The 27,585-nt window shown below is 42.8% G+C and overlaps 1 protein-coding gene across 1 annotated transcript in view; it reads left to right on the top strand.

Moving 5' to 3' along the window:
• DCUN1D2 (defective in cullin neddylation 1 domain containing 2) overlaps positions 1 to 27,585 on the top strand; it is a 61,430-nt gene that overhangs the window by 7,095 nt on the left and 26,750 nt on the right. Inside the window, exons 3-4 of the mRNA XM_074964104.1 lie at positions 392 to 560; positions 11,079 to 11,209. Coding sequence (XP_074820205.1) covers positions 392 to 560; positions 11,079 to 11,209 — 300 coding nt within the window. The remainder of the gene's footprint in view (positions 1 to 391; positions 561 to 11,078; positions 11,210 to 27,585) is intronic.

The raw sequence follows: 27,585 nt of genomic DNA, 5'->3' as shown, positions 1-27,585 counted from the left end.
CCTTATCTTCTTGTGCATTTTATAGCAGTTTGAGTATAATCAATTTCAGTATTTCCTCCCTATAGTTAGGCAGTTCCACCTGTTGTTTTTGTGGGTCTTTCACAAAGCAATGGGGAGAAGGGAAAAATATCTAAGGGGTAGTTGTTATTTTTAAAAAACTAATAAAAAACCCACAAAAATTGGCAGGGGGTCTTTGGAAGATATAATACCTTTTAACTCACTTTTTGAACTAGACTAGATTTCAAATTGATGTCCTAATTAAGAATGAATATATTTGAGAAGTACTCATACAATAGCTTCTGCACTGCAGCATATCAAAACTGTTCAGATCATTAGTCTGAAGGGAAGTTTTTAATATGCATTGTAATACTTTTTATATTTTTGACTGCAGACCCACAGGATGAAAATAAAATTGGTATTGATGGAATTCAGCAGTTTTGTGATGATTTAAGCCTGGACCCTGCCAGTATCAGCGTCTTGGTCATAGCATGGAAATTCAGGGCAGCCACTCAATGTGAATTCAGTAAAAAGGAATTTGTAGATGGCATGGCAGAGTTGGGGTGAGTGTATCAGTTTTCTGTGTAGTTCAAAACTTTTTAGGGCCTGAGCCAACTCCCACTGAAGTCAATGAAAAGCTGGATCAGACGTCAAGCTTTTAAAACATTCCATGGATTTGCTCCGTGCTACCCTTAATTTAGACTGAATTGACTTGCTCTCCAGTCTCCCCTTCTCCAGTCTACATCCTCCCTATCACCTTCCTCTAAGTTTGTTTGTTCATTTTTGTTCACTTGTTCTGGGTATTTATCTTAATAACATCTTTTTTTCACATCTCATCTTAAGTCTAATTTTTCTGCTTCTTTGCCATTTCCTCACTCACTCACTATAGCTAGTAGGAAAATACTTCTATATGTCAGCTTCATCTTATTTTTTCCTTCACCATACGTCTTTCCCTTTTATTTGTATGATAGTTGCTGTACCCAGTTCTGTGAAGTGTTCTCTCTTAATTCCACCTTTATGGACCATGGATCTCAGAAGTTAGTATTTTTGCTAAAATGCTGCAATAGCAACATTCTAAACATCTGCTAATGGTCTAATTAGATTAAAATAAATATTTCCATGATATTAAACTTAAGAACTCCAGCTGTAGTTATTTGTATAAGGTAGCACTAGCACCTAGGAACTCCAGTCATGGAGCAGAGCACTATTGTGCTAGGCACTGCACAAACACATAATAAAAAGGCAATGCCTGTCCCCAGAGAGCGTACAGCGTAAGCAAAATGTAAACAGAAACAGAGGTGAAATGACTTGCTGAAAATTACATAGCAGGTCATTGGCATGGCGGGGAATAGAATCCAGTCTTTTGACTCCCAGTTCAATGACATTTCCACTATACTATATTGCCACTCCAATTAGGTAAATTTCGTATGCAGTCTGAAAAATGATTTTGTGAAAAGTGGTATTGTGTGGTTCCATATTCATTTTTTATTCAGTGGCTTACATTGCTGATTTGCTCAAATTGCAAATTTAAAAGATGATTTGTCTAACTAAACCTGGAATTTTAAATTGAGCTGAATTCCTGCAGTTTCTCTCAGCACTACTTGTAACTGTTTTCATTTCAGCAGCATCTGTCACTGTAATAGCTGAGTGTTCCAGTGGGATGAGATTTCTACAACTCAAATTTAGCTGACAATTTTGAAGATAAATAAGCTACAGTAGACTCCAGCTCATGCTTTCATGACTGTGTTGCCTCTGCAAAGCTAACAATAGTAAAATAAGTGAAGAGTTTTAAGAAGCTACACTTCTGAATGTGATTGTAGCTCATTTGTATAATGTGTACATCTGAGTTTTACCAGAATTTCACTGAAGCATCATGTGTTTTTTCTTGATTTCCTTTCCCATGATTACTGACTTAGATAGTCATGTCAGTAGTGGCCCTTTCTAATTAGCCTGCTCTTCCTGTCTGTTTGATTTAGGGATGCCCAGTAATACTAGTCACTTACATGGAAATGAATAGTTCAGGAATTGAAATCTCATCTCTGCTAACTGTTGTTTAAAGCCCCTTATTATTGATTGAAAGTACGAACCCCAGCCTGGGAGAAAGGGAAGAGCTACTAAACACTCGTCGTCTTACCTCTCCCCTTTCAAGTTAGTAGGGCTTATGCAAAGTCATTACAGGCATAGAACCTAGGTCTCCAACATGACAAAACCGAGTCTTATTCACTGCCTTTCAGAGTGACTAAACCAGTTTTCGTTATCCTATCTGTATCGCTATACACCACACGCCTCCCAGAACCAATTATAGAATCCAGGATTCATGTGACCACTTTACCACCAATTTTGTACTTTGAAAACTATGATTTGTAAACTATGGCGTGAATTGCCGAAATATACATTTCACATTTCAGTAATTTGTTACACGCTTTGCTTGTGTCACCCATTGGTCAGTGTATATGTTGACCTGTGGATGCAAGTCAGTGACAGCTCTGAGAGCCTCGCTCTTTAACACAAGAATGCTTTTAGTTCTGGAGGTCATCTGTTCAATGCCTGGTTTTGGCCAAAATGGCAGCCATCACACTTTCAGGTTCACCAAAATATGTGCCCAGGCTTCAAACTGGCACTTTAATGCAAAATCTTAACATTGACCTCAGTAGGACTGAGGCAAAATAATTTCCCAAATGCATAGAATGTGTGATAGATGTTTTAATCTGTTGATATAAAAACATATAAGGTCACTGTTAAGGTTTTGTGTTGAGTGCATATCTGATGAAGTAGAGGGTTTGTATTGCTTTTGGCTGTCAGTTGGAAAGTGGAAGTGAAAGCCTTAGGGAAATTGTTGTAGCAATATAAAGGTGGAAAAGAATGTATGAGTTTTTTCCATTTTTCTAAGCAGGAAGGATTGATTTAAATCAAAACGATTTAAATCATCAAGTAGGAACCTTGGTTTAAATAATCTAATTTAATTGTGTTTTGCATTTTTATTTCAGTTATAAACCTTAAAGAAAGGTTTATTCTTATTTGTTGTTAACCATTAAAACAAGTGAATTTGGAGCTAAATAGAGCCTTTTCACTAAATTTGTGCTGCTTTTTGCTAACCAGGGAGATAAACTATATCTGTGCACATTTATTTAAACAGTTGTATAGCTTAACTTGCATTTATTCAGATTCTTAATGTTTACTTTTTTATTCTATTGGAAAATGGTGAATGATGTATTTCTTATTTACTAGATGACTAATTTTTTTACTTGTGATTTGTCTCAGCCTCTATTTGGATGGATATTCAAATTCAATTAAAAATGCACAAAAACAGGATTTTAAAAAAATTAAATAAAACTACCTTAAATGTGCTAGATCAGTGGTTTTCAATTTTTTTTTTTCTGGCGACCCAGTTGAAGAAAATTGTTGATGCCCGCGACCCAGCGGAGCTGGGGATGAGGGGTTTGTGGTATGAGAGGGGCTCAGAGCTGGGGCAGAGGGTTGGAGTGCAGGGTGGGGCTGGGAATGAGGGGTTCAGGGAGTGGGAGTGGGTGAGGGTGCAGGACAGGTTTAGGACTCTGGCTGGGGGTGCAGGCTCTGGGGTGGGGCCGGGGATGAGGGATTTGGGGTGCAGGACTGAGCTCCAGGTTTGGGGGGGGCTCAGGGCCAGGGATTGGGACACGGGATTACCTCAGGCAGCGGTGCAGCGGGGGTGCTAAGGCAGGCAAGCTGCCTGCCTGTCCTGGCACTGTGGATCGCTCTGCACCCCGGAAGCAGCCAGCAGCAGGTCCAGCTCCTAGGCGGAGGCACACAAGGCATTGCAGGCACTCCCCCCCCCCCCCCCCGGCTCCCATTGACTGGTTCTCGGGGTGGGGTCAGCACACGGAGCCCTGTGGCCCCTCCCACCTAGGATCTGGACCTACTGCTGTCTGCTTCTGGGGCACACTGCAGTGTCAGAACAGGTAGGAAGTAGCCTGCCTTAGCCGGCAGCACTGCCAATGGGACTTTTAACAGCCTGGTCGGCGGTGCTGACCAGAGCCGCCACAATTCAGTGCCTTACATTCTACGACCCACAGTTTGAAAACCACTGTGCTAGATACAAAGTTTTTTTTCTTAGACATGTTTTGCATTTAAAACATACTGATTTATGAAAGAAGGGAAGTATTATCTGTAGTTAATGAATTGAACTGATTGTTTCTGGCCACCATGTCCTTCAAAATTTTAGAGCTAGTAGATCTCATCCTCTTACACCTAGCTTTTATTCATAAATTGGAAGAGGATAGCAAGCTTTCCTTCTTTTTCGACTCCCAATTGGTTTCTCAACTTTAAATGAACTTGTCATTGAACTGAACTAGCTGAATAAACTGAAATAGAGAAAATATTCTCTCTGCACTTGCAAATAGGCTACTGCTGTCAAAAGCCAGTTTAGCACTTCAGCAAACTCTGATTCCAGAGGCTTAGCCCGTGACTTCCACCATTTCAGTGGACTGACTTTCTTTAAAATATGGCAGCAAAAATGCTTAATATTATTTTTGTATTTAATGTAAATGATTTTAATCATTTGTTAAAAGGTTAGGCCTTAACATAAGGTATCTATTTTAAATGGTTTACTTTAAAAAAAATCTGTATGTAATTTAAACAAAAAAAATTGGATTCTTTTTTATCACTAATTTTTAGCCATCCTACTTTTAAGGTTTTATATGGGTGGGGTTTATCCTACTGCAACCTTAGCTGTCTTTAAATGTTTGTTTGCTAACTGTGCAGTACATAAGCTCCATCTTCCTAGATGTTCTCTGTACTGGTCATTTTAGTATTCTGAGAACCTGTGAGAGATGAGGTATCTGGGGCTGAAGTTAGGGCAAGAGTAGTGGAAATAGTTAGAGCCCTGCAAAACCATGGGTATCCGCTTTATATCTGTGGATCATTTCTGCAGATAGCACAGATTCAGATACAAATTTTGTATCCACGCAGGGCTCTGATGGTAAGAGCCGGGCGGGCCGCTGTGAGGAACCGCAGCACGGATCCTCCACCTGCCCTGGGCAGGAGGCCTGGGGGCAGGGACACTGCTTGGGGGACTGCTTGGGCCCCATGCCCAGGGCAGGTGGAGGATCCACCGCGGCTCCCCACAGCTGCCTACCCGGCTCTTACCATGGCCAGGCTGCACCTCCAAGATGCCCCAGCCAGAGCTGCACTGGGGAAAGCCGCACTGGCAGCTGTGGGGAGCCTGGGTCCCTCCACCTGCCCTGGGCGGAGGGGCTGGGGGGCAGGGACACTAGGCAGAGTGGCTGGGACATTCGGCTGGGGGGACAGGGACACGGGCCGGGGGCTGCTCGGGCCCCCAGCCCAGGACAGGTGGAGGGTCCGCTGCGGCACCTCACAGCTGTCCGCCTGGCTCTTATTGTGGCTGGGCTCTGGCTCTGAGCTGCCCACCCTGGCCGGAGTCGGGTCAGGGAGAACCACGCTGGCAGCTGTGGGGAGCCTGGATCCCTCCGCCTGCCCTGGGTGGGGGGCTGGGACACTGGGCATCGGGTTGCTCAGGCCCATCAGCCAAGGCAGGTGGAGGGTCTGCCGCGGCTCCCCACAGCTGCCAGCATGGCTCTTCCGACCCAGCTCCAGCTGGGGAGGGAGGCGGCTTGGAGCTACAGCCCAGCCACGGTAAGAGCAGGGTGGGCAGCTGTGGGGAGCCATGGCAGACTCTCCACCTGCCCTGGGCGGGGGGCCCTAGCAGCCCCTGGGCAGCTCCACAAGTCTCCCCCCAGCCAGGCCAGTGTGGAGCCCAGCCAGGGAGCCATGGGGAGCCACAGCAGACCTGCCCACAGTGCGGGGGAACGAGGGGGCTGCGAATAGCCTGCAACCGTGTCCCCAAGATCCCTGCCTGGCCGAGGGCAGGTGGAGGGTCCGCATCTTTGCGCGGGCTCCCCACAGCTGCCCACGCGGCTCTCCCCGACTCGGCTCCGGTGGGGGGATACCTCGGAGCCTCATCCCAGCCCCCAGAGTAGAGCCCTGCATTTATCACTGAAAGGAATTATATATTAGGGCTGTTGATTAATTGCAGTTAACTCACGTGATTAACTCAAAAAAAATAATTGTGATTAGTTGCACTGTTAAATAATAGAATACCAATTGAAATTTATTAAATATTTTGGATTTTTTTCTACATTTTCAAATATATTGATTTCTATTACAACACAGAACACAAAGTGTACAGTGCTCACTTTATATTATTTATATTTGATTACAAATATTTGCACTGTAAAAATGATAAAAGAAATAGTATTTTTCAATTCACCGCATACAAGTACTGTAGTGCAATCTCTTTATCATGAAAGTGTAACTTACAAATGTAGATATTTTTGTTACATAGCTGCACTCAAAAACAGAACAATGTAAAACTTTAGAGCCTACAAGTCCATTCAGTCCTACTTTTTGTTCAGCCAATCACTAAGACAAACAAGTTTGTTTACATTTATAGGAGATACTGCTGTCTGCTTCTCACTTTCAGGTGACGTAAATAAGAACAGGCGTTCGCATGGGACTTTTGTAACCTGCATTGCAAGGTATTTATGTACCAGATATTCTAAACATTTTTATGCCCCTTCATGCTTCGGCCACCATTCCAGAGGACATGCTTCAATGATGATGATGCTCATTAAAAATATAATGCGTTAATTAAATTTGTGACTGAACTGAATGTTGATTGAAGCATGAAGGAACATAGGAATCTTTAGCTCATCTGGCATGGAAATGTCTCGCGACGCTGGCTACAACAGTGCCATGTGAACACCTGTTCTCGCTTTCAGGTGACAATGTAAACAAGAAGTAGGCAGCATTATCTCCTGCAAAGTGTAACCAAACTTGTTTGTCTGAGTGATTGGCTGAAGTAGGACTGAGTGGACTTCTAGGCTCTAAAGTTTTACATTGTATTATTTTTGAATGCAGTTATTTTCTGTATATAATTCTACATTTATAAGTTAAACTTTTCTGATAAGATTGCACTACAGTACTTGTATCGGGTGAACGGAAAAATACTATTTCTTTTGTTTTTTACAGTGCAAATATTTGTAATAAAAAATAAATATAAAGGGAGCACTGAACACTATATTCTGCATTGTAATTGAAATCAATATATTTTAAAATGTAGAAAACATCCCAAAACATTTAAACAAAACATTTATTGCTGAACAGCACGATTCATTGCAATTAATTTTTTTAATTGCACGCTTGACAGCCCATACACACGCGCACACACACACATATACACCTGTTTCATGGAAAAGATGTATCAAATACATTCTTCTCATATTGACTGATCCACTCCCAGAAGGGTCACATTGAGTTTCATTAATTGAGTTTGTTGTAGAGGTGCGTGAAGAACTTGGGCCTGTGACTTGACCCCATACCTCTTGTTGCTAATAAAATTTAGGTTGGTTTGAGATTGTTGTACTGCAGGAAGATACTAATAAGGTGCCAACTTCTGTAAAACACAAGTGGTTATTAGGCCCCTGCTCAAGAAACCATCTGTTGCTTGTGATCTCATCAATTCCAACCTCTTTCTAAGTTTTCCTTTTTGGGTAAGTAATAGATGTGGGGGAAAAAGGGAGTGAAAAAACTTTGATGTTATATGAAGTCCTCTGATTTATTTTATCCCTTTCATTCTTGCTTTTGGCTAGAGACTGTTAGGATAATTGCTTGATCATCTAACACGGGGCAGCAGTAGGTGTTCATGCTGATTCTTTTTAAACCTGCCAGCAGACTTCAGTGGTTTCACCTCTTCCTGATGGTATTGCTCTTCTGCGCTGAGAGCTGTTTTAGACAGAATTCTGCTCAACATGTATGTGAGGCTTTGTGTGTGTAAGTGGCCAATAATCTCATGGTCTGGACTGCAGTGCCATTGATATGCCGATCATAGGTGGTTTGACACCTTTCTTGTTGAACGCAGGTTCTGCAGGCTCTTTGCTTTCCTAGCAGTAGGCATAGATTGGGATATAGATGAAAAGAAGCTTACTGAGGCTTAATCCAGACAAAATGATACTGCCAGAAAGTTTCTAGAGTATGGCACCTGTCTCCATTATTTAGGGAGTTGACCTACCCTTCAGACAAGAAGTTTTTGATGTAAAGAAGTGTTTGAATCCCTGATTGCTCACTATCAGAGGGTATTGGAAGTCAAAGATGTTATTTTAGCTGCACTACATAAGGCAGTTGTGACCATTTCTCCATAACGTGATCTTTGCCATGACTATCCATGTCTTTCACCTCCAAAATAGATTTCAGCAATGTGCTCTAATAAAGTTATTCTTGAAGCTTCAGCTAACAAAAAAAAATGAAGCAGTCTGCCTTCTGGCAATTTTAACTGGAATAAATTTCTTAAGGTAATTCTCTAAAAACTATATTGTTGCCAAGGGGAGGTGAAACCACGGGGGAGAGGGTGGCGTAGAGATGAAAGGCAATGGTAGCTAGTGTCCTGTTGTGTAATTTAGATAGAATATGTGGGCCAAAGGTGTTAACATAACCCAGTCGCTGTCCAACATTAAACAGTGTTAAACAAGAGTTGGGGTTTGTTATACAGAGACCACAGCCTGCTTAGTACCATGGCAAATACACCACTAAAAATCCTTTAAAACTTTTATTAAAGAAAAAAGGAAAAACGGTTCAAGCATTTTAAATCTAAAGTATTAAATAAGGTTTTCATTTTTACAATATCTCTTGTTTCCTTTCCCTTTAGCTGGAGAAAGCATTAGAAGGAAAACCCGTGTTGTTTAACAGTCTCTTAGAAGGTATCAAAGATGGTAATAACTATCCTTTTGGGGGAAAAAGAAGAGGTTAGTTGAGATGAGCTGGAGCTGTTGTTAGTCTGATCCCATTTCATCCCAGGTCATGTTTGGAATTCAGCTGGAGCCGGTTGAGCTGGCAATGTCATTTGGGTCCCTCTCTCTGACCTCTGGTCAGGACATTCTCAAGATCGGATGACAAAGCGTAGGATCCCAGAAGATGGTAGGGGTGGCAGCCATGATAATGAGGCTTGCTCTAGTTGCCTGTTTTTCTCCCCAAAGTCTCGTTCTTTACGGACCCAGAAAAGGAGTGATGGGCAATATAGCCTGTCCCATCATTTTGTCCACCAGTCGGACCTAATTTGACATACCAATTTTGGTTCACTGATTTCTGGTTCCACACTTTCTTGTTTATCAAGCATGATCTTAACACAGTCCTTGAGTTATATCTGTAGCCTTTTTGTTTGGACTAATTCTCTGTCTCTCTTTCATACCTTCTCCCATTGTTGTTATAAGTTATTATGACATCTTCTGAACTCCTATGTACTTTTTACATTGAGTTCTCAATTAAGGCAGTTTTGTAGGCTGAATTATCACAACAGTTCCTGCAATAGAAATGTTGTGGAGGATTATCTATGTTTCTGTCTTTGCTCAGCTCTGCTTCCCCCCTGACTCTGCCCGGTGCCATCCAGCTCCAGTGGCTCCCTCCCTATTGGCTGATTGACTCTCAGCTCCCAAGCAATCAGATTGTGGCCAGCACCCCCGCAATGGCTGGGGGCAGGGCACACCTCCACCAGTGGGGAGGTAGTAATTGTGTGCACGCATGGGGAGACGGAGGTGACGGTAGGACCCCGATCGGCTGGAGCAGTGCCTAGGATTGGGATGGGGAGCAGGTAGGAGCTGGGGTGATCTCTTCCCCTCCTATCCGTCTATTTCCCCTCTCTGATTCAAGATGTGCTTCCAACTCCTCTGTTGTTCTTCATTTGTTTCCAGGTTCAATTCATAGTATTGGCTACATCCAATAATCTGTCTTTTGGTTTGTGTTCTCGCTACCTGAGAAACCCTTATTCTTCCTATATGATACTGAGTCAGTTGAGGTCAAATTGGGTAATTTAGCTGGCAATGCCTCAATACTATTGTCTTTAAGCAGAAGGGTCTCAATTCTGAAATTTGCTTCCACCTTGGTCTGCCAGTACCAATCCGTCAGTCTTCAGGTCACGGTGGAGGACTTGTCTTTTTCCTGGTTTTTGATTGAAGAACGTGACCGTGTGGATGATACAGTGTAGTGGTTGAAAAGTCTTCTAAAGTTAACATTGGTCACAAGCTTAACATGTAGTACAAATTCCCATATGGTGTACGTAGACTACAGCGGGTGGTTTCATAAATTTAAAAAACCTCAAATTTAGGGTAACAGCAATAAAAGTAATAAAGAAACAGTACATTACAGTTCAATAGAATTGCAATTAGTTATATTTAAATTTTACTTGATTCTGGTGGTGTCTTTAAGATAGAAGAATGTTCATTAGTCCATCAGCTCAACCAATTAAGAAAGTTTTCTGATCAGCTCTAATCTGCAGTCTGAGGGGTGCGCACATGCACACATTCACATACCCATCAATTTACACTAATGCACACACGTGCAGAAACAAACATGTTCACAAAAGTAGTCTTAAATATTAACAACAGCCAAGAAATACAATAAACAACAACTTGTAACTTACGATAGCCACAGCAACACAGTTGGGAAAGCTGTTACTTATTCCAATACATTACATCACCCTACAAGGGCATTTTGAGATCCAGTGGCTGGAAGTTGAAGCTAGACAAGTTCAGACTAGAAATAAGGTGTAAAATTTTTACAGTCAGGGTAATCAACCATTGAAACAACTTACCTAGGGATGTGGGAGATTCTCCCTCACTTGGAGTCTTTAAAACGACGATGGGACATCTTTCTAAAAGCTGTACTCTTAGCTCAACCAGCAGCTCTGGGCTGGATACAAGGATTGCTGGGTGAGAATCTCTGCACTGTTATGCAGGAGGTCAGACTAGATGATGATGGTCCATTCTGCTGTTGAAATCTATGGGGGGAAAAGTACCTGAACTAAATGGCTCAATCTTATTCAATCTGTATACTTTTAGTGCTTGTGTATAATATTACCCCTTGTTTCTGCTTAGGGCTCTTAAATGTTTAGTAAAGTAAACCAAAGTGATACTTTGTAGTTGAATCTTACAATAATATTACTCATTTGTGTGTTTATAATAAATATTTGTAAGCTTCTTTTCTAAAATGGTTTATGTTTGGTTTATATACAAATATTGTCATCTCTTCTGCGGCAGGTGTGACACCACAGACAAGCTAAAAGCTCTATTGCCAAGGTTGGAACAAGAGCTAAAGGATCCAATAAAGTTCAAAGATTTTTATCAGTTTACCTTTACCTTTGCTAAAAACCCTGGACAAAAAGGTTTAGGTGAGTATAAAAACCAAGAAGAGAAGGGTAAAACAACAAGCTTGATTCATGTGCTTTCAATAATATACTAGTCACAAATTGCAAATGATAACTATAGTAAAGTTCACTTAATGATTTCTTTGCCTCCCCCCCTTCCCCCCCTCCCATTTAATCTTTTCTTTAATACTGCCTTGGGTGAGGTAAGTTAGCTAGGTTTCCTATCACGTTTGACATCCTATCTACTCTATGAATTTAAATAAATTCAATGTAGAAGTGCACACGGCAAGAAGGTCCTTAGAAAAATTAATGCAAGCCTATAACTAGTATTAAAGGTGATACTTAGACTGTAAGCTGCCCTGGTGTGAATACCACATTGTCTTCCTTGTTTTGTTCAGCACTAACTAAACTTTTGCTGCATTATTAATCCCAGAGTGGAGGCAAAACCTTGGAAACCCCACTATTCTGAACAAAAACTTTACACAAAGGTGAAAATTGTAGGCTGACACTAAAGTAGGCCTGCTTTGGTATCACATTTTATTTTGATCCAATTTGGCATAAAACATTGTAGGATCAGCTCCAAATTAGTAGGTAGATATCCGCATACAGTATCAGGTTTTTTTTACTGTTCTCTTAACGAGACTCTGTTTGAGAGTTCATCCCAACCCATACCTTGCTGTTGCTGTCAGAATAACAACTGGTATTCTTTACTCACTGCCTGATGCAGTACTGTAAAGATATCTTTTCTCACCTGCTGTTTCATTATGACTTTTGTGAAGTCAAGGGTGTTTACCAAGTTTATAAGTAGATAAATGTAAAAGTATCAAATCTTTGGTATTAAATAAATTCATAAGTCTTTGTCCAACAGATACCAAAGGAATTTATCCATGGAACAGACAACAGCTTGGAAAAAAACAGATAACATGAGGGCTAATAAAACATTTATTGTATTGTCATCAATTTAACAATATTGTCATCATTCTCTTTTGCTATATGCACAGTATTTGGGAGAAAGTAATCACTTATTCCGGCCATTTTAATTGTGTATCACTTTGAAATTGGCGTGGATGTTAACAGACATTTTTTCGTAGTAAAAATAGCTTGAGGGGGAGGAGAGTGAAGATGGACAAGAATAGGAGCAAAAACTGTTTCGGAGAATCTTGGCTGAGGGGTTTGTTCATTTTTTCCTTGGTTTTACTTTGAGTGTATGGTTCTTGCCTTCCCCACTGGCTTTGGAGGTTTTATTCAACTATGATGCGTTTTATCAGCTTTATTTTCCTTTAGGTATTGTCCCTCATACCAGATATTTTTTTTCATGCCATGTGCTACTGTCATACAGACCAGATACCATTATGCAGCTTAAGTGTTTGGCAAAGCCCTGCAGCCAACATCATATCGTGAGGGCTCCTAAGCAACTTGAATCAGTCCGCTTTAAAATTGACAAAGAGTAAAGCATTGGCTATGTGACTTTTACTAGAGCTAGAGATCAACAGTTAAAGGTTTATGTTCTAAAATGCATGAAGTCTTGCACACCATTTATTACAAATCGTAGTGCTTTGAGACAGAGCAAAACTTATCAAACATAAGTTTAGTTTGCATAATATCTGACTTCTTGGAATACCTAAAGAAAGAGTATATTGCTGTTTCAGTTGGCTTAAATGCAAAAGAGGAACCAATATATTTAATATATATTACAGAAGACGTTTACCTAAATCTGTACCAAGAAATAGGAAAGGCACCACAATCAGAATTACAGCAATGGATATACTTGTGTATGTGGCACAAAAGAAAAAAGGAATTGAGCAGTTTTCTGATACCCCAATTTATCTGGTCTGAGGAGAAAGGAGTTAGCTACTGACCCTGGATAAGCCCATAGGTGTATGGTATCTCTCTATCCTGAAAAATGGTATTTTAGGTAAGGAACACCCGAATGTCTTGAAATACTTATGTGACAAAACTTAGAAGAGCAGAAATGAAAATTAATCTAAAGAGGACTCTAGAAACTGACGACTATATTGTTGCTAACTTGAGGTCTTGGGAGCTTTAACAATTCTAGTAGTGGTTGATATTACTTGAATTGGGTAGTGTTGGGTTTTTTGAAAGCTGGTAGGTTTTTCAGCCTTTGGAAAATTAACTTTTTCGTACTTTTAAGAAAAGGATCAATTCAGGCAGGTTTAAGCAGGTGTAATTCTTTTGATTTTAGTGGAGATACACCCACTTTCAACAGGTCTGAACTTGGTCCACTGTTGGTTTAATTGGGAAGAAGTCCAGAATCAGCATGTATATTAGAATGCACACTTTTATGTCTTTATGAAAGTCAGTGAATTCCATGATGCCAAGTGCTTCAGACAAGCAGTAATCTTCAAGAGTCAGGCTAGCTTGCAAATTGCTTTTTCTGTTAGTCTGTTATGCCTTGGGGAAATTCTTATAGCTTGTCTTCGCTGCAGTGTTAGCTCAAGTTGTAGCTTGAGTGTTGCCCCTAATTTTATTCCCCTATATGCATACAAGTCTTGAGTTCAAGTTAAGTGGTTCTTTAAATTCAGATAGTTGGCCCATCAGAGTTGAAGCTTGAGTGCTGCTGACTCGAGAGCTTATAATGTAGTGGGGACTCAGCTACTCTGTTCTGTAGAGCTGGCAGTTTCTCAGAGGCAGTTTTAAAGGCACAACGGCAAACTATCCTGATGAGAAGGAAAGACAGAGCCATAATGATCTCTTACTATTTTTCCTATCAGGAGCTCTTTAATGACTTGCAAATCAAAAAGTAATCCTACAAAAATGGAAATATGGACAAATTGTATGGATGAATACAAAACAATAGCGTAAATGTGTAGGGACAAAATCAGAAAGGCTAAAGCACAAAATGAGTAACACCTAGCAAGGGACATAAAAAGCAATAAGAAGAGGGTCTATAAATACATTAGGAGCAAGAGAAAGACAAAGGAAAGTGTAGGTCCACTACTTACCGGGAAATGTGAGCTAATAATGGATAACATCAAGAAGGCTGAGATGTTTAACATCTATTTTTGCTTCTGTCCTCACTGAAAAGGTTAATTGTGACCAGATATTTAACACAATTAACATTGAGTGAAAGAATAGATTAAGGAATATTTAGATAAACTGGCTGTATTCAAGAACCCAGGGCCTGATGAAATTCATCATAGGGTACCTAAGAAACTAGCTGAAGCAATTTCAGAACCATTAGCAATTATCTTCAAGAAGTCATGGAGGACAGGTGAGGTCATGGAGGACTGAAGAAGGGCAAATACAGTACCTATCTTTAAAAAGAGGAATAAAGAAGACCCGAGGAGTTATAAACTAGTCAGCCTAACTTTGATACCTGGAAAGATACTGAAACAAATTTTACAAACTGGCTGTTTACTATACGTAGAGGACAGTAGGGTATGATCAATAGCCAATATGGATTTGTTAGGAACAAATTATGCCTAACCAACCTAATTTCCTTCTTGCACAGGGTCACTGGCCTAGTGGATGGGGGGAAGCAGTGAATGTGAAATATCTTGATTTTTAGTAAGGCATTGACACAGTCTCACATTACATTCTGATAAGCGAACTAGGGAAATATGTTCTAGATTAAATTACTCTAAGGTGGGAGCGTACCCAGTTGAAAGACCATACTCAGAGTAGTTTTCAATGGTTTGGTGTTAAACTGGGAGGGCATATCTAGTGGGGTCCCTCAAGGGTCTGTCCTGATACTTTTCAACACTTCCACTAATAACTTCTATCATGGAGTGGATAGTATGCTTATAAATAGGGCTGTCAAGCGATTAAAAAAATTAATTACAATTAATCGCACTGTTAAACAATAATAGAATACCATTTATTTAAATATTTTGGATGTCTTCTACATTTTCAAATATATTGATTTCAATTACAACACAGAATACAAAGTGTATAGTGCTCACTTTATATTTATTTTTGATTACAAGCATTTGCACTGTAAAACAAAAAATTGTATTTTTCAATTCACCTAATACAAGTACTGTAATTCAATCTCTTTATCATGAAAGTTGAACTTACAAATGTAGAATTATGTACAAAAATACTGCATTCAAAAATAAAACAATGTAAAATTTTAGAGCTTGCAAGTCCACTCAGTTCTACTTCTTGGTCAGCCAAATCGCTCAGACAAACAAGTTTGTTTACATTTGCAGGACATAATGCTGCCCACTTCTTGTTTACAATGTCACCTGAAAGTGAGAACAGGTGTTTTCATGGCACTGTTGTAGCCGACGTCGCAAGAAGAGACCATTATGATCTAGTCTGACCTCCTGCATAACACAAGCCAAAGAACCTCACTCAGAAAATTCTACATCAATCCCATAACTTCTGTTTAATTAAACTGTAGAGGTTTTGGTACAGGTGAAGATACTGTACATGAAGGGAGCTTATTTCCCTTTTGGTACAACAGGTGCTATTTTTTTTTTCCTGGTCACTAAGGAGAAGTATACTATGCCACCCAAATTCAAGAAAACACTACTACCTGTGTAGCAGTGCAGTGTTCCTGTCTTTCTTAGAGGCAGACACTAAAGTTGTCCTCTGCCTAAAATGGGGCTGAACTAGCATCTACTTCACCCACATAACATACTCTTCATAAGACGTATAACTGATCCATAAAAGACAACACCCAGGTCGTTCTTCTAGAGCCTAAGATTTCCTTTTGGGGTCAGTACTTTGGGAATTGAATCTCTTAAAGTTCTTTCTGGGATTATAAGGGAACAGGCCAACTTTCTCAGGCTCAGATTTCAGTATATTTGTTAAGTCTTGAGCCTTCTGTCTTGGGGCAGGTGTTGGAGAGGCTTTACCTATAAATGTTTCTCTATGTAAAGGAGTCATGGGGAAAGGGGAGGGACCCATCGCTGCCTTCTCCCAGTGGCAGTAAAGGTTTTCCCACATGTGGGTCAATGTGATATTTTGGACCACTGAGTTGTAGGGAAGACAGAGCAGAGGCACAATGACTGAGTTCTGCATTCTGTGAGCTGGGGGGAAAAAAATCATTATCTCCCTCTCACTGATTCATATTACTGGGGACCTGACACCAAATCTATCAAATTTGCCCTCGAGAATGGAACTTCTTTAGGAGGTCTGCAAGAAATGGAGCACCCTCAAGTAGACCTGGTGATTGCCTGGGAGAGCAAAGATCAGGGACTATTATATCAGCTCCAGGGACTTTTTGGCCCTTAGAGCTGATGCCCTTTCTCAGCTGTAGGCAGGTTTCTGTAAAGGGTTGCCATAGCCATCTTAATGGCTCCAGCCTAGACCTGGCAGCTGTGGTGTTTAGAATTGTTAAATTTCATTTGAATGCTTCCTATACCTTTCAGGTGGGATTTATTTTGTCAAGGTCTAGTTTACCCGTAGGACTTGGCAAGACCTTTTTTAGAGTGATTTTTCAGACTTTGGGTTTCACCATAGTTCTGCCTATGTTTAATCTACACCTCATGATCTTGTTACTGAGTCTGGAACTTGGAGTATCTTTAAGGTTTGCTTGATATAGGACTAGAGAGGTTAATCTCACCTGTGCTTCATGCTTTCTGGCTCTTGTCAAGGGCGGTCTGAATAAAGGTTTGAGTCTTAGCTCTTAGATGACACAGTTGTTCAAAGGGACAGGCTTAATTGTTCCTTGGTCAGTTTATACCCAAAGATGGTCAGGATCATAGAGACAGCAGCCAGGATCAGAATGAGGCCTTGGCCCCCTCTTTCTTCCTTGGACCTGAAGCTTGTCCTGAACATCCTAATGGATCCTATTTTTGAGCTCTAAGCAGTAACGTTTGAGAGTTTGCCTGTGCTCAGGACTATTTTCCTATGGATAGTTTTTGTTTCAGAAGAGTGGAGGAACTTTCAATCATTTCCTCTAGAAGTCCCTCCATTACCCACCAGGAAACAGTGATCAGATTGGTCTTCGTGGCTCTTCTAAAATCTCTTCACCCATACACCTGGTTCAAGGGGGTGTCCTTTCTTCACTCTGCCACTTTACCAGGAATGAGCAAGAGAACTTTGATTGTGAGAAGGACATTCAGGTTTCTGTTTCAGAAGTATCCTTGATCAGGAGATAGATCATCTTTGGATGAGGACTCCAACGAGGTTGCATCCTCCATAAGTAGATGGTATTACATGCTCTTCTTTTTAATTGCAGCAGCATCTTTACCTTCCATAGTAGTAATCTCTGAGTAGACTGTTTGGGTCTGCAGCTCTCCGAAAGATTACTTCAACATTGGTGTGTGGGGGAGTCATCTCTCTACAATTAGTGACCAAGATTTTGAATTACTAGTATTGAAAAAGTGACAGCATATATGTTTTGTACTATCTTTGTCTTTTACAATGTTTGCCAGAATAACAAGATAAATGCTTGTTCTATCTAGGTACTCTGTGCACCTCCCAAGTATTTAAAAATAGAAATAACAATCTTCCTTACAAACCTATAGGAGAATTAGCTTAGAGGTTGTTTGTGAGAAGAGGGTGAGTATGTTCTGTATGTGGGTGAAGAAATTATTGAGGGAAAAGCTAAATTGAAGCAATATATTCTTTATTTAGTCCTGAAAGTGGGTAGTTCCATGATTGTTCATTTCTCTTATGTGAGTGAGTTTTGGTTATGTCTACACTGCACTTTTGTCGTTAAAACTTTTGTCACTTGGGGGTGTGAAAAAACCACACCCTGAATGACAAAAGTTTTAATGACAAAAAGCACTGGTATGGACATTGCTTCATCAGAGGGAGATTCATAGATACTAAGGTCAGAAGGGACCATTATGATCATCTAGTCCAACCTCCCGCACAACGCAGGCCACAGAATCTTACCCACCCACTCCTGTGAAAAACCTCTCACCTATGTCTGAGCTATTGAAGTCCTCAAATCGTGGTTTAAAGACTTCAAGGAGCAGAGAATCCTCCAGCAAGTGACCCGCGCCCCATGCTACAGAGGAAGGCAAAAAACCTCCACGGCCTCTTCCAATCTGCCCTGGAGGAAAATTCCTTCCCAACCCCAAATATGGCGATCAGCTAAACCCCAAGCATATGGGCAAGATTCACCAGCCAGATACCCAGGAAAGAATTTTCTGTAGTAACTCAGATCCCACCCCATCTAACATCCCATCACAGGCCATTGGGCCTATTTACCATGAATACTTAAGGATCAATTAATTGCCAAAATCATGTTATCCCATCATACCATCTCCTCCATAAACTTATCAAGTCTAATCTTAAAACCAGATAGGTCTTTTGCCCCCACTGCTTCCCTTGGAAGGATATTCCAAAACTTCACTCCTCTGATGGTTAGAAACCTTCGTCTAATTTCAAGTCTAAACTTCCCAATGACCAGTTTATATCCATTTGTTCTTGTCCACATTGGTACTGAGCTTAAATAATTCCTCTCCCTCTCCAGTATTTATCCCTCTGATATATTTATAGAGAGCAATCATATCTCCCCTCAACCTTCTTTTAGTTAGGCTAACGAAGCCAAGCTCCTTGAGTCTCCTTTCATAAGACAAGTTTTCCATTCCTCGGATTGTCCTAGTAGCCCTTCTCTGTATCTGTTCCAGTTTGAATTCATCTTTCTTAAACATGGGAGACCAGGACTGCACACAGTATTCCAGGTGAGGTCTCACCAGTGCCTTGTATAACGGTACTAAAACCTCCTTATCTCTACTGGAAATACCTCGCCTGATGCATCCCAAGACCGCATTAGCTTTTTTCACTGTCATATCACATTGGCGGCTCATAGTCGTCCTATGATCAACCAATACTCCAAGGTCCTTCTCCTCCTGCGTTACTTCTAATTGATGCGTCTCCAGCTTATAACTAAAATTCTTGTTATTAATCCCTAAATGCATGACCTTACACTTCTCACTATTAAATTTCATCCTATTACTATTACTCCAGTTTACAAGGTCAGCCAAATCTTCCTGTATGATATCCCGGTCTCTCTCTAAATTGACAATACCTCCCAGCTTTGTATCATCCGCTAACTTTATTAGCACACTCCCACTTTTTGTGCTGAGGTGAATAATAAAAAGATTGGCCCCAAAACTGATCCCTGAGGAACTCCACTGGTAACCTCCCTCCAACCTGACAGTTCACCTTTCAGTAGGACCCGCTGTAGTCTCCCTGTTAACCAATTCCTTATCCACCTTTCAATTTTCATATTGATCCTCATCTTTTCCAACTTAACTAATAATTCCCCATGTGGCATGGTATCAAACGCCTTACTGAAATCTAGGTAAATTAGATCTACTGCATTTCTTTTGTCTAAAAAATCTGTTACTTTCTCAAAGAAGGAGATCAGGTTGGTTTGGCACAATCTACCTTTTGTAAAACCATGTTGTATTTTGTCCCATTTAGCATGGACCTCAATGTCCTTAACTACTTTCTCCTTCAAAATTTTTTCCAAGACCTTGCATACTACAGATGTCAAACTAACAGGCCTGTAGTTACCCAGATCACTTTTTTTCCCTTTCTTAAAAATAGGAACTGTGTTAGCAATTCTCCCATCATATGGTACAACCCCTGAGTTTACAGATTCATTAAAAATTCTTGGTAATGGGCTTGCAATTTCGGGTGCCAATTCCTTTAATATTCTTGGATGAAGATTATCTGGGCCCCCCGATTTAGTCCCATTAAGCTGTATGAGTTTCGCTTCTACCTCAGATATGGTAATATAGAATCATAGAATATTAGGGTTGGAAGGGACATCAGGAGGTCATCTAGTCCAACCCCCTGCTCAAAGCAGGACCAATCCCCAATCAAATCATCCCAGCCAAGGCTTTGTCAAGCCTGACCTTAAAAACTTCCAAGGAAGGAGATTCTACCACCTCCCTAGGTAACGCATTCCAGTGTTTCACCACCCTCCTAGTGAAAAAGTTTTTCCTAATATCCAACCTAAACCTCCCCCACTGCAACTTGAGACCATTACTCCTTGTCCTGTCCTCTTCTACCACTGAGAATAGTCTAGAACCATCCTCTCTGGAACCACCTCTCAGGTAGTTGAAAGCAGCTATCAAATCCCCCCTCATTCTTCTCTTCTGCAGACTAAACAATCCCAGTTCCCTCAGCCTCTCCTCATAAGTCATGTGTTCCAGACCCCTAATCATTTTTGTTGCCCTTCGCTGGACTCTCTCCAATTTATCCACATCCTTCTTGTAGTGTGGGGCCCAAAACTGGACACAGTACTCCAGATGAGGCCTCACCAATGTTGAATAGAGGGGAACGATCACGTCCCTCGATCTGCTCGCTATGCCCCTACTTATACATCCCAAAATGCCATTGGCCTTCTTGGCAACAAGGGCACACTGCTGACTCATATCCACCTTCTCGTCCACTGTAATCCCTAGGTCCTTTTCCGCAGAACTGCTGCCTAGCCATTCGGTCCCTAGTCTGTAGCTGTGCATTGGGTTCTTCCGTCCTAAGTGCAGGACCCTGCACTTATCCTTATTGAACCACATCAGGTTTCTTTTGGACCAATCCTCCAATTTGTCTAGGTCCCTCTGTATCCTATCCCTGCCCTCCAGCATATCTACCACTCCTCCCAGTTTAGTATCATCCGCAAATTTGCTGAGAGTGCAATCCACACCATCCTCCAGATCATTTATGAAGATATTGAACAAAACCAGCCCCAGGACCGACCCCTGGGGCACTCCACTTGACACCGGCTGCCAACTAGACATGGAGCCATTGATCACTACCCGTTGAGCCCGACAATCTAGCCAACTTTCTACCCACCTTATAGTGTATTCATCCAGCCCATACTACTTTAACTTGCTGACAAGAATACTGTGGGAGACCGTGTCAAAAGCTTTGCTAAAGTCAAGAAACAATACATCCACTGCTTTCCCTTCATCCACAGAATCAGTAATCTCATCATAGAAGGCTATTAGATTAGTCAGGCATGACCTACCCTTGGTGAATCCATGCTGACTGTTCCTGATCACTTTCTTCTCGTGTAAGTGCTTCAGGATTGATTCCTTGAGGACCTGCTCCATGATTTTTCCGGGGACTGAGGTGAGGCTGACTGGCCTGTACTTCCCAGGATCCTCCTCCTTCCCCTTTTTAAAGATTGGCACTACATTAGCCTTTTTCCAGTTATCTGGGACTTCCCCCGTTCGCCACGAGTTTTCAAAGATAATGGCCAATGGCTCTGCAATCACATCCGCCAATTCCTTTAGCACTCTCGGATGCAATTCGTCCGGCCCCATGGACTTGTGCACGTCCAGCTTTTCTAAATAGTCCCTAACCACCTCTTTCTCCACAGAGGGCTGGCCATCTACTCCCCATGTTGTGATGCCCAGCGCAGCAGTCTGGGAGCTGTCCTTGTTAGTGAAGACAGAGGCAAAAAAAGCATTGAGCACATTAGCTTTTTCCACATCCTCTGTCACTAGGTTGCCTCCCTCATTCAGTAAGGGGCCCACACTTTCCTTGGCTTTCTTCTTGTTGTCAACATACCTGAAGAAACCCTTCTTGTTACTCTTGACATCTCTTGCTAGCTGCAATTCCAGGTGCGATTTGGCCCTCCTGATTTCATTCCTACATGCCCGAGCAATATTTTTATACTCTTCCCTGGTCATATGTCAAACCTTCCACTTCTTGTAAGCTTCTTTTTTATGTTTAAGATCCGCTAGGATTTCACCGTTAAGCCAAGCTGGTCGCCTGCCATATTTACTATTCTTTCGACTCATCGGGATAGTTTGTCCCTGTAACCTCAACAGGGATTCCTTGAAATACAGCCAGCTCTCCTGGACTCCTTTCCCCTTCATGTTAGTCCCCCAGGGGATCCTACCCATCCGCTCCCTGAGGGAGTCGAAGTCTGCTTTCCTGAAGTCCAGGGTCCGTATCCTGCTGCTTACCTTTCTTCCCTGCGTCAGGATCCTGAACTCAACCAACTCATGGTCACTGCCTCCCAGATTCCCGTCCACTTTTGCTTCCCCCACTAATTCTTCCCTGTTTGTGAGCAGCAGGTCAAGAAAAGCTCCCCCCCAGTTGGCTCGTCTAGCACTTGCACCAGGAAATTGTCCCCTACGCTTTCCAAAAACTTCCTGGATTGTCTATGCACCGCTGTATTGCTCTCCCAGCAAATATCAGGAAAATTAAAGTCACCCATGAGAACCAGGGCGTGCGATCTAGTAGCTTCTGCGAGTTGCCGGAAGAAAGCCTCATCCACCTCATCCCCCTGGTCCGGTGGTCTATAGCAGACTCCCAACACTACATCACTCTTGTTGCTCACACTTCTCAACTTAATCCATAGACACTCGGGTTTTTCTGCAGTTTCGTACCGGAGCTCTGAGCAGTCATACTGCTCCCTTACATACAGTGCTACTCCACCACCTTTTCTGCCCTGCCTGTCCTTCCTGAACAGTTTATAACCATCCATGACAGTACTCCAGTCATGTGAGTTATCCCACCAAGTCTCTGTTATTCCAATCACGTCATAATTCCTTGACATCACCAGGACCTCCAGTTCTCCCTGCTTGTTTCCAGGGCTTTGTGCATTTGTATATAAGCACTTGAGAGAACCTGCTGATCGCCCCTCCTTCTCAGTATGAGGCAGGAGCCCGCCCCTCACAGACGTTCCTGCCTGTGTTTCCTCCCGGTATCCCGCTTTCCCACTTACCTCAGGGCTTTGGTCTCCTTCCCCCAGTGAACCTAGTTTAAAGCCCTCCTCACTAGGTTAGCCAGCCTGCTGGCAAAGATGCTCTTCCCTCTCTTCGTAAGATGGAGCCCGTCTCTGTCCAGCACTCCTCCTTCATGGAACACCATCCCATGGTCAAAGAATCCAAAGCCTTCTCTCCGACACCACCTGCGTAGCCATTCGTTGACTTCCACGATCCGACGGTCCCTGCCCCGTCCTTTTCCTTCCACGGGGAGGATGGACGAGAACACCACTTGCGCCTCAAACTCCTTTATCCTTCTTCCCAGAGCCACGTAGTCCGCAGTGATCCGCTCAAGGTCATTCTTGGCAGTATCATTGGTGCCCACGTGGAGAAGCAGGAAGGGGTAGCGATCCGAGGGCTTGATGAGCCTCGGCAGTCTCTCCGTCACATCACGAATCTTAGCCCCTGGCAAGCAGCAGACTTCTCGGTTTTCCCGGTCAGGGCGGCAGATAGATGACTCAGTCCCCCGGAGGAGAGAGTCCCCGACCACCACCACTCGCCTCCTTCTCTTGGGAGTGGTGGTCGTGGAACCCCCCATCTCAGGACAGTGCATCTCATGCCTTGCAACCAGCGGAGTCTCCTTCTGCTCCCTTCCCTCAGACGTATCATCTACCTCCATATCCTCATTCACATTTGTCATCCTACTATTATCCCTAAGATCCTCTTTAGCCTTATTAAAGACTGAGGCAAAGTATTTGTTTAGATATTGGGCCATGCCTAGATTATCCTTGACCTCCACTCCATCCTCAGTGTTTAGCGGTCCCACTTCTTCTTTCTTTGTTTTTTTCTTATTTATATGGCTATAGAACCTTTTACTATTGGTTTTAATTCCCTTTGCAAGGTCCAACTCTGCTTGACTTTTAGCCTGTCTCACTTTATCCCTACATGTTCTGACCTCAGTAAGGTAGCTTTCCTTGCTGATCCCTCCCATCTTCCACTCCCTGTATGCTTCCTGCTTTTTCTTAATCACCTCTCTGAGATGCTTGCTCATCCAGCTTGGTCAACAACTCCTGCCTATGAATTTTTTCCCCTTTCTTGGGATGCAGGCTTCCGGTAGCTTCTGAAGCTTACATTTAAAGTAATGCTCTCCTGGCTGACGAAGCTACTGCACCCATTTGGGTGGTTTTATTTTGTCGTAAGGAGAGCTCTCTCCGGGCACCAAAGAGTGGCTACACTGCTTACCTTACAATGGCCCGGCTGCAGCAGCACAGCTGCGCCATTGTAAGATAAGCACTGTAGACATAGCCTTAGTCTGTTTTCTTCCATTTCACATTGTTCTTGCTGGTATTCTGAAAAGCATGGCAATCTGTGGAAGCACTGGTGTAGGACACAGTTCTTTGATGCTAGATTCTGACACAGTAATTAGGGAATGGCTTACTAATACTAGTAATGCCTCAGGTTCTGCTTCTTTGGTCTTTTGTTTAGGTAAATTTTTCTATTAGTCTTTGAGAATCTGGCAGACAGGTTTCCGGGGTGGACCATACTTGTGGTGAATCTTGCCTGGCAATATGCAGAGTTTTATTTCTGCCTAGAAGATGGAGCAAAGGGTTCTTTTTTCCACATCCATCATGAGCAAGCTTGTAGTTTAAAGTCAAGTATTATGATTAATCAAAAGGGGAAGGGCGAAGGAGGGATTCAATAGCTCATCACGTCTTGCACATAATCAGTTGACTTATTCTGAGAAAATCCTTTTCTTTACAGGCACATGAGCCAGATTTTACTGCAGTTTGTCAGAAAGACTAATTGAAGCAAAAAATAGATGTGACTATGCTGTGAAGCTCTTATTTGAGCTGTAGGAGAAAGAAATGTCATCTCACATGAAGTTATAGTCATGGAACAAGAGGAAAAAGACCAAATTAGACCAATCCAGGGTACCTTGAAGAAAAAATTAACACCCAACAGTTTGAATACTTTGCAAGCTTAAGGTACATTTACACAGGGGGGAAAAAAAAACAAAAAACATGGCAGCAAGTCTCAGACCCTGGTCAACTGACTCAGGCTCACCGTGCGAGGCTAAAAATAGCAGTTTGGCCTCAGGCTGGATCCTGGACTCGGAAATCTGGTGAGAGAGGAGGGTCTTGGGTCCACCTAATGTCTACGCTGTTATTTTTAGCCCCCTGCTACCATGAACCCAAGTTAGTTGATCCAGGCTCTGAGACTTGCTGTTGCAGGGTTTGGGTTGGATTTTTTTTTTTTTTTTTTTTTTGCTGTGGAGACGTACTCTGGCTCTTATGTGTCCAGACCCTTTACATGTAAGGATACTGAATGGTGCAGTATGCTTCCGTGTATGACACTTAGCATAGGAGTCACTCTCTGACTCCACTGTTTTGAGGTTGAGGGTGTTGTGAAGGGGGATTTGTTGCATGGTATGATTGTAACTCTCTTTCTTTCATAGTCCTAGAATAAGTTCAGAAGTAGAGGGAAAAGACAGTCCAGAATGAAGGTGCTAACATTCTCTCCTCTTCCCTGCTTCTTTCTCAAACTAGCTAGGACTATGCTATAGTCATTTTCTTAATGAAGTTGTAGCTTCTCGGGAATACATCTTTAGAATTTTCTGATAAGGTTGAGGAAATCCCATGCTGCCCTTTATTTTGTAGGTGTAAAAATAATATGTGATCATGTAATAAATATTGAATCATATTGCACAAGCTACTCTTGAGGGCATTCTGTGTCTTCCCCCCCCGCCCCCCCCCCCAAAAAAAAAATTCTGCGCCCAATATTTTAAAATTCTGCAAGTTTTATTTGTCAGTATATAAATGCAGAAGCTCCAGCATGGCAGTGGGGAGCACAGGTCACTGACTGCACGAAGGTGGGAGATCACCCTGCAGTCTCCCCACCCCTCACCCTGGGAACATGGACTCAGTGGTGAGGCTGCACCCAACCCTGACACAGCACAAGGCCTGGGCCTGCCCCACAGACACCCTGGGGCCTTGCTCCTCTGCACCAGGAGTGGGGCAGGCAGGCTTATCCAGGCAGGATCCAAGTGTGGAGGGGCTCGGTGTGGGAGGATCCAGGTGTGGGGTGAGAGGGTTCTGTGTGGGACAATCTGGCTGAAGGCAGCTCAGTGCGGGGGTCTAGGTGTGGGGGGATCTAGATGCATAGAGGCTTGTTGGGGAGGTTCCAGGTGCAGGGGCAATGGGACTTTGCAGGGGCTTCCAGATGAAAGTGGTTGGGGCTCAGCAGAGGGGTCTGGGTGCTGGGGGAGTGGAGCGTGGTGGGGTGGGGGTCTGGGCGCAGCTAATTGGGGGTCAGTGGCGTGGGGGTCTGGATGTAGGGGCTCAGGGTGGTGCCAGGGGGTGGGGCATCAGGGTATGGGTTTGAGTGCAGGGAGCTTGGAGGGTGGTGATCTGGGTGCAGGAGTGGGAGTCCAGAGGCAGGAGGTCTGGGGGCAGGGGGCTCCAGATGCAGGCGTTGAGGTTCAATGGGGTGGGGTTTGGGTATGGAGGGCTAGGGTGGTTCTGGGTGTACAGGATGAGGCTTGGCAGGGGTGTCTGGGTATGGGAGGTCAAGATGCACAGGGGTCCCCATATAGTGACCCCTCCCCCTGCAGCTGAGGAGCGTTGGGGGCAGGAAGCAGAGGAGGATGCTGAGCTTCCTGCAGCTGGGGGAGGTTTCTGGGGGTGGGTCTGACACATCCCCAGCCACTCCTTGCAAGGGAAGAGGAAGTCCCATCCTCTTCTGCCTCCAGCCCAGCCAGGATTAGCAGCTGATCCCAGCTCAGCGTAGGATCCACTGGCAGGAGTGTCCACAGCCCTGCGGTGATTTACCTCTCTGCCAGCTGCTCTGAGTGCCTGAAACGATGTACCTGCACAGCTAGGGAGTGATGTGTGACTGCTCTTGCAGCTTCCTTTTGCTTCCCTGTCAGAAAGTGATTTTTCTGCAGGGAAGCAAACAAATCTGCGGGGGACATGAATTCTGCGCATGTGCAGTGGCGCAGAATTCCTCCAGGAATAATAAGCAGAAGGGGACTGAATTAAGGCTGCACAAGCAACCTAAGGAACATAAGAATGGCCACACTAGGTCTGACAAATGGTCCGTTTAGCCCAGTGTTGTGTCTTCTGACAATGGCAGGTGCTAGAGGCTTCAGAGGGAATGAACAGAATAGGACAGTTTATTGAGTGATCCATCCCCTGTCTTCCAGGCCTAGCTTCTGGTAGTCAGAGGTTTGGGGACACCCAGAGCATGGGTTGCATCCCTGATCATGTTGGCTTGGATGGACCTATCCTTCATGAACTTATCTAATTCTTTTTTGAATCCACTTAAACTTTTGGCCTTCACAATATCCACTGACAATGAGTTCCACAAGTTGACTGTGTATTTTGTGATGAAGTACTTCCTTTTGTTTGTTTTTAAACCTGCCGCCTGTTAATTTCATTGGGTGACCCCTGGTTCATGTGTTATGTGAGGGAGGTAAATAACACTTCCTTATTCACTTTTTCCACACCATTTATGATTTTACAGACCTCTACCATATTCCCCCTTAGCCTCTTTTCTAAGATGAACAGTCCCAGTCTTTTTAATCTCTCCTCACATGAAAGCTGTTCCATGGCCCTAATAATTTTTGTTGCTGTTCTCTGTACTTTTTCCAATTCTAATATATCTTTTTGAGATAACATGAGCAGAACTGTACACAATATTCAAGTTGTTGGGTGTACCATGGATTTATGTAGTGGTCACTGTTCCCTCTAAGCTGTGCACGTGTGCACACGGCAAAACACTGCACGCACAAAAAATGAAATACTACAT

Source organism: Natator depressus, chromosome 1 (assembly GCF_965152275.1).
Source record: "Natator depressus isolate rNatDep1 chromosome 1, rNatDep2.hap1, whole genome shotgun sequence".
NCBI lineage: Eukaryota > Metazoa > Chordata > Testudines > Cheloniidae > Natator > Natator depressus.
The sequence above is the reverse complement of the archived record's forward strand: the minus strand, read 5'-3'. Positions and strand labels throughout refer to the sequence as shown.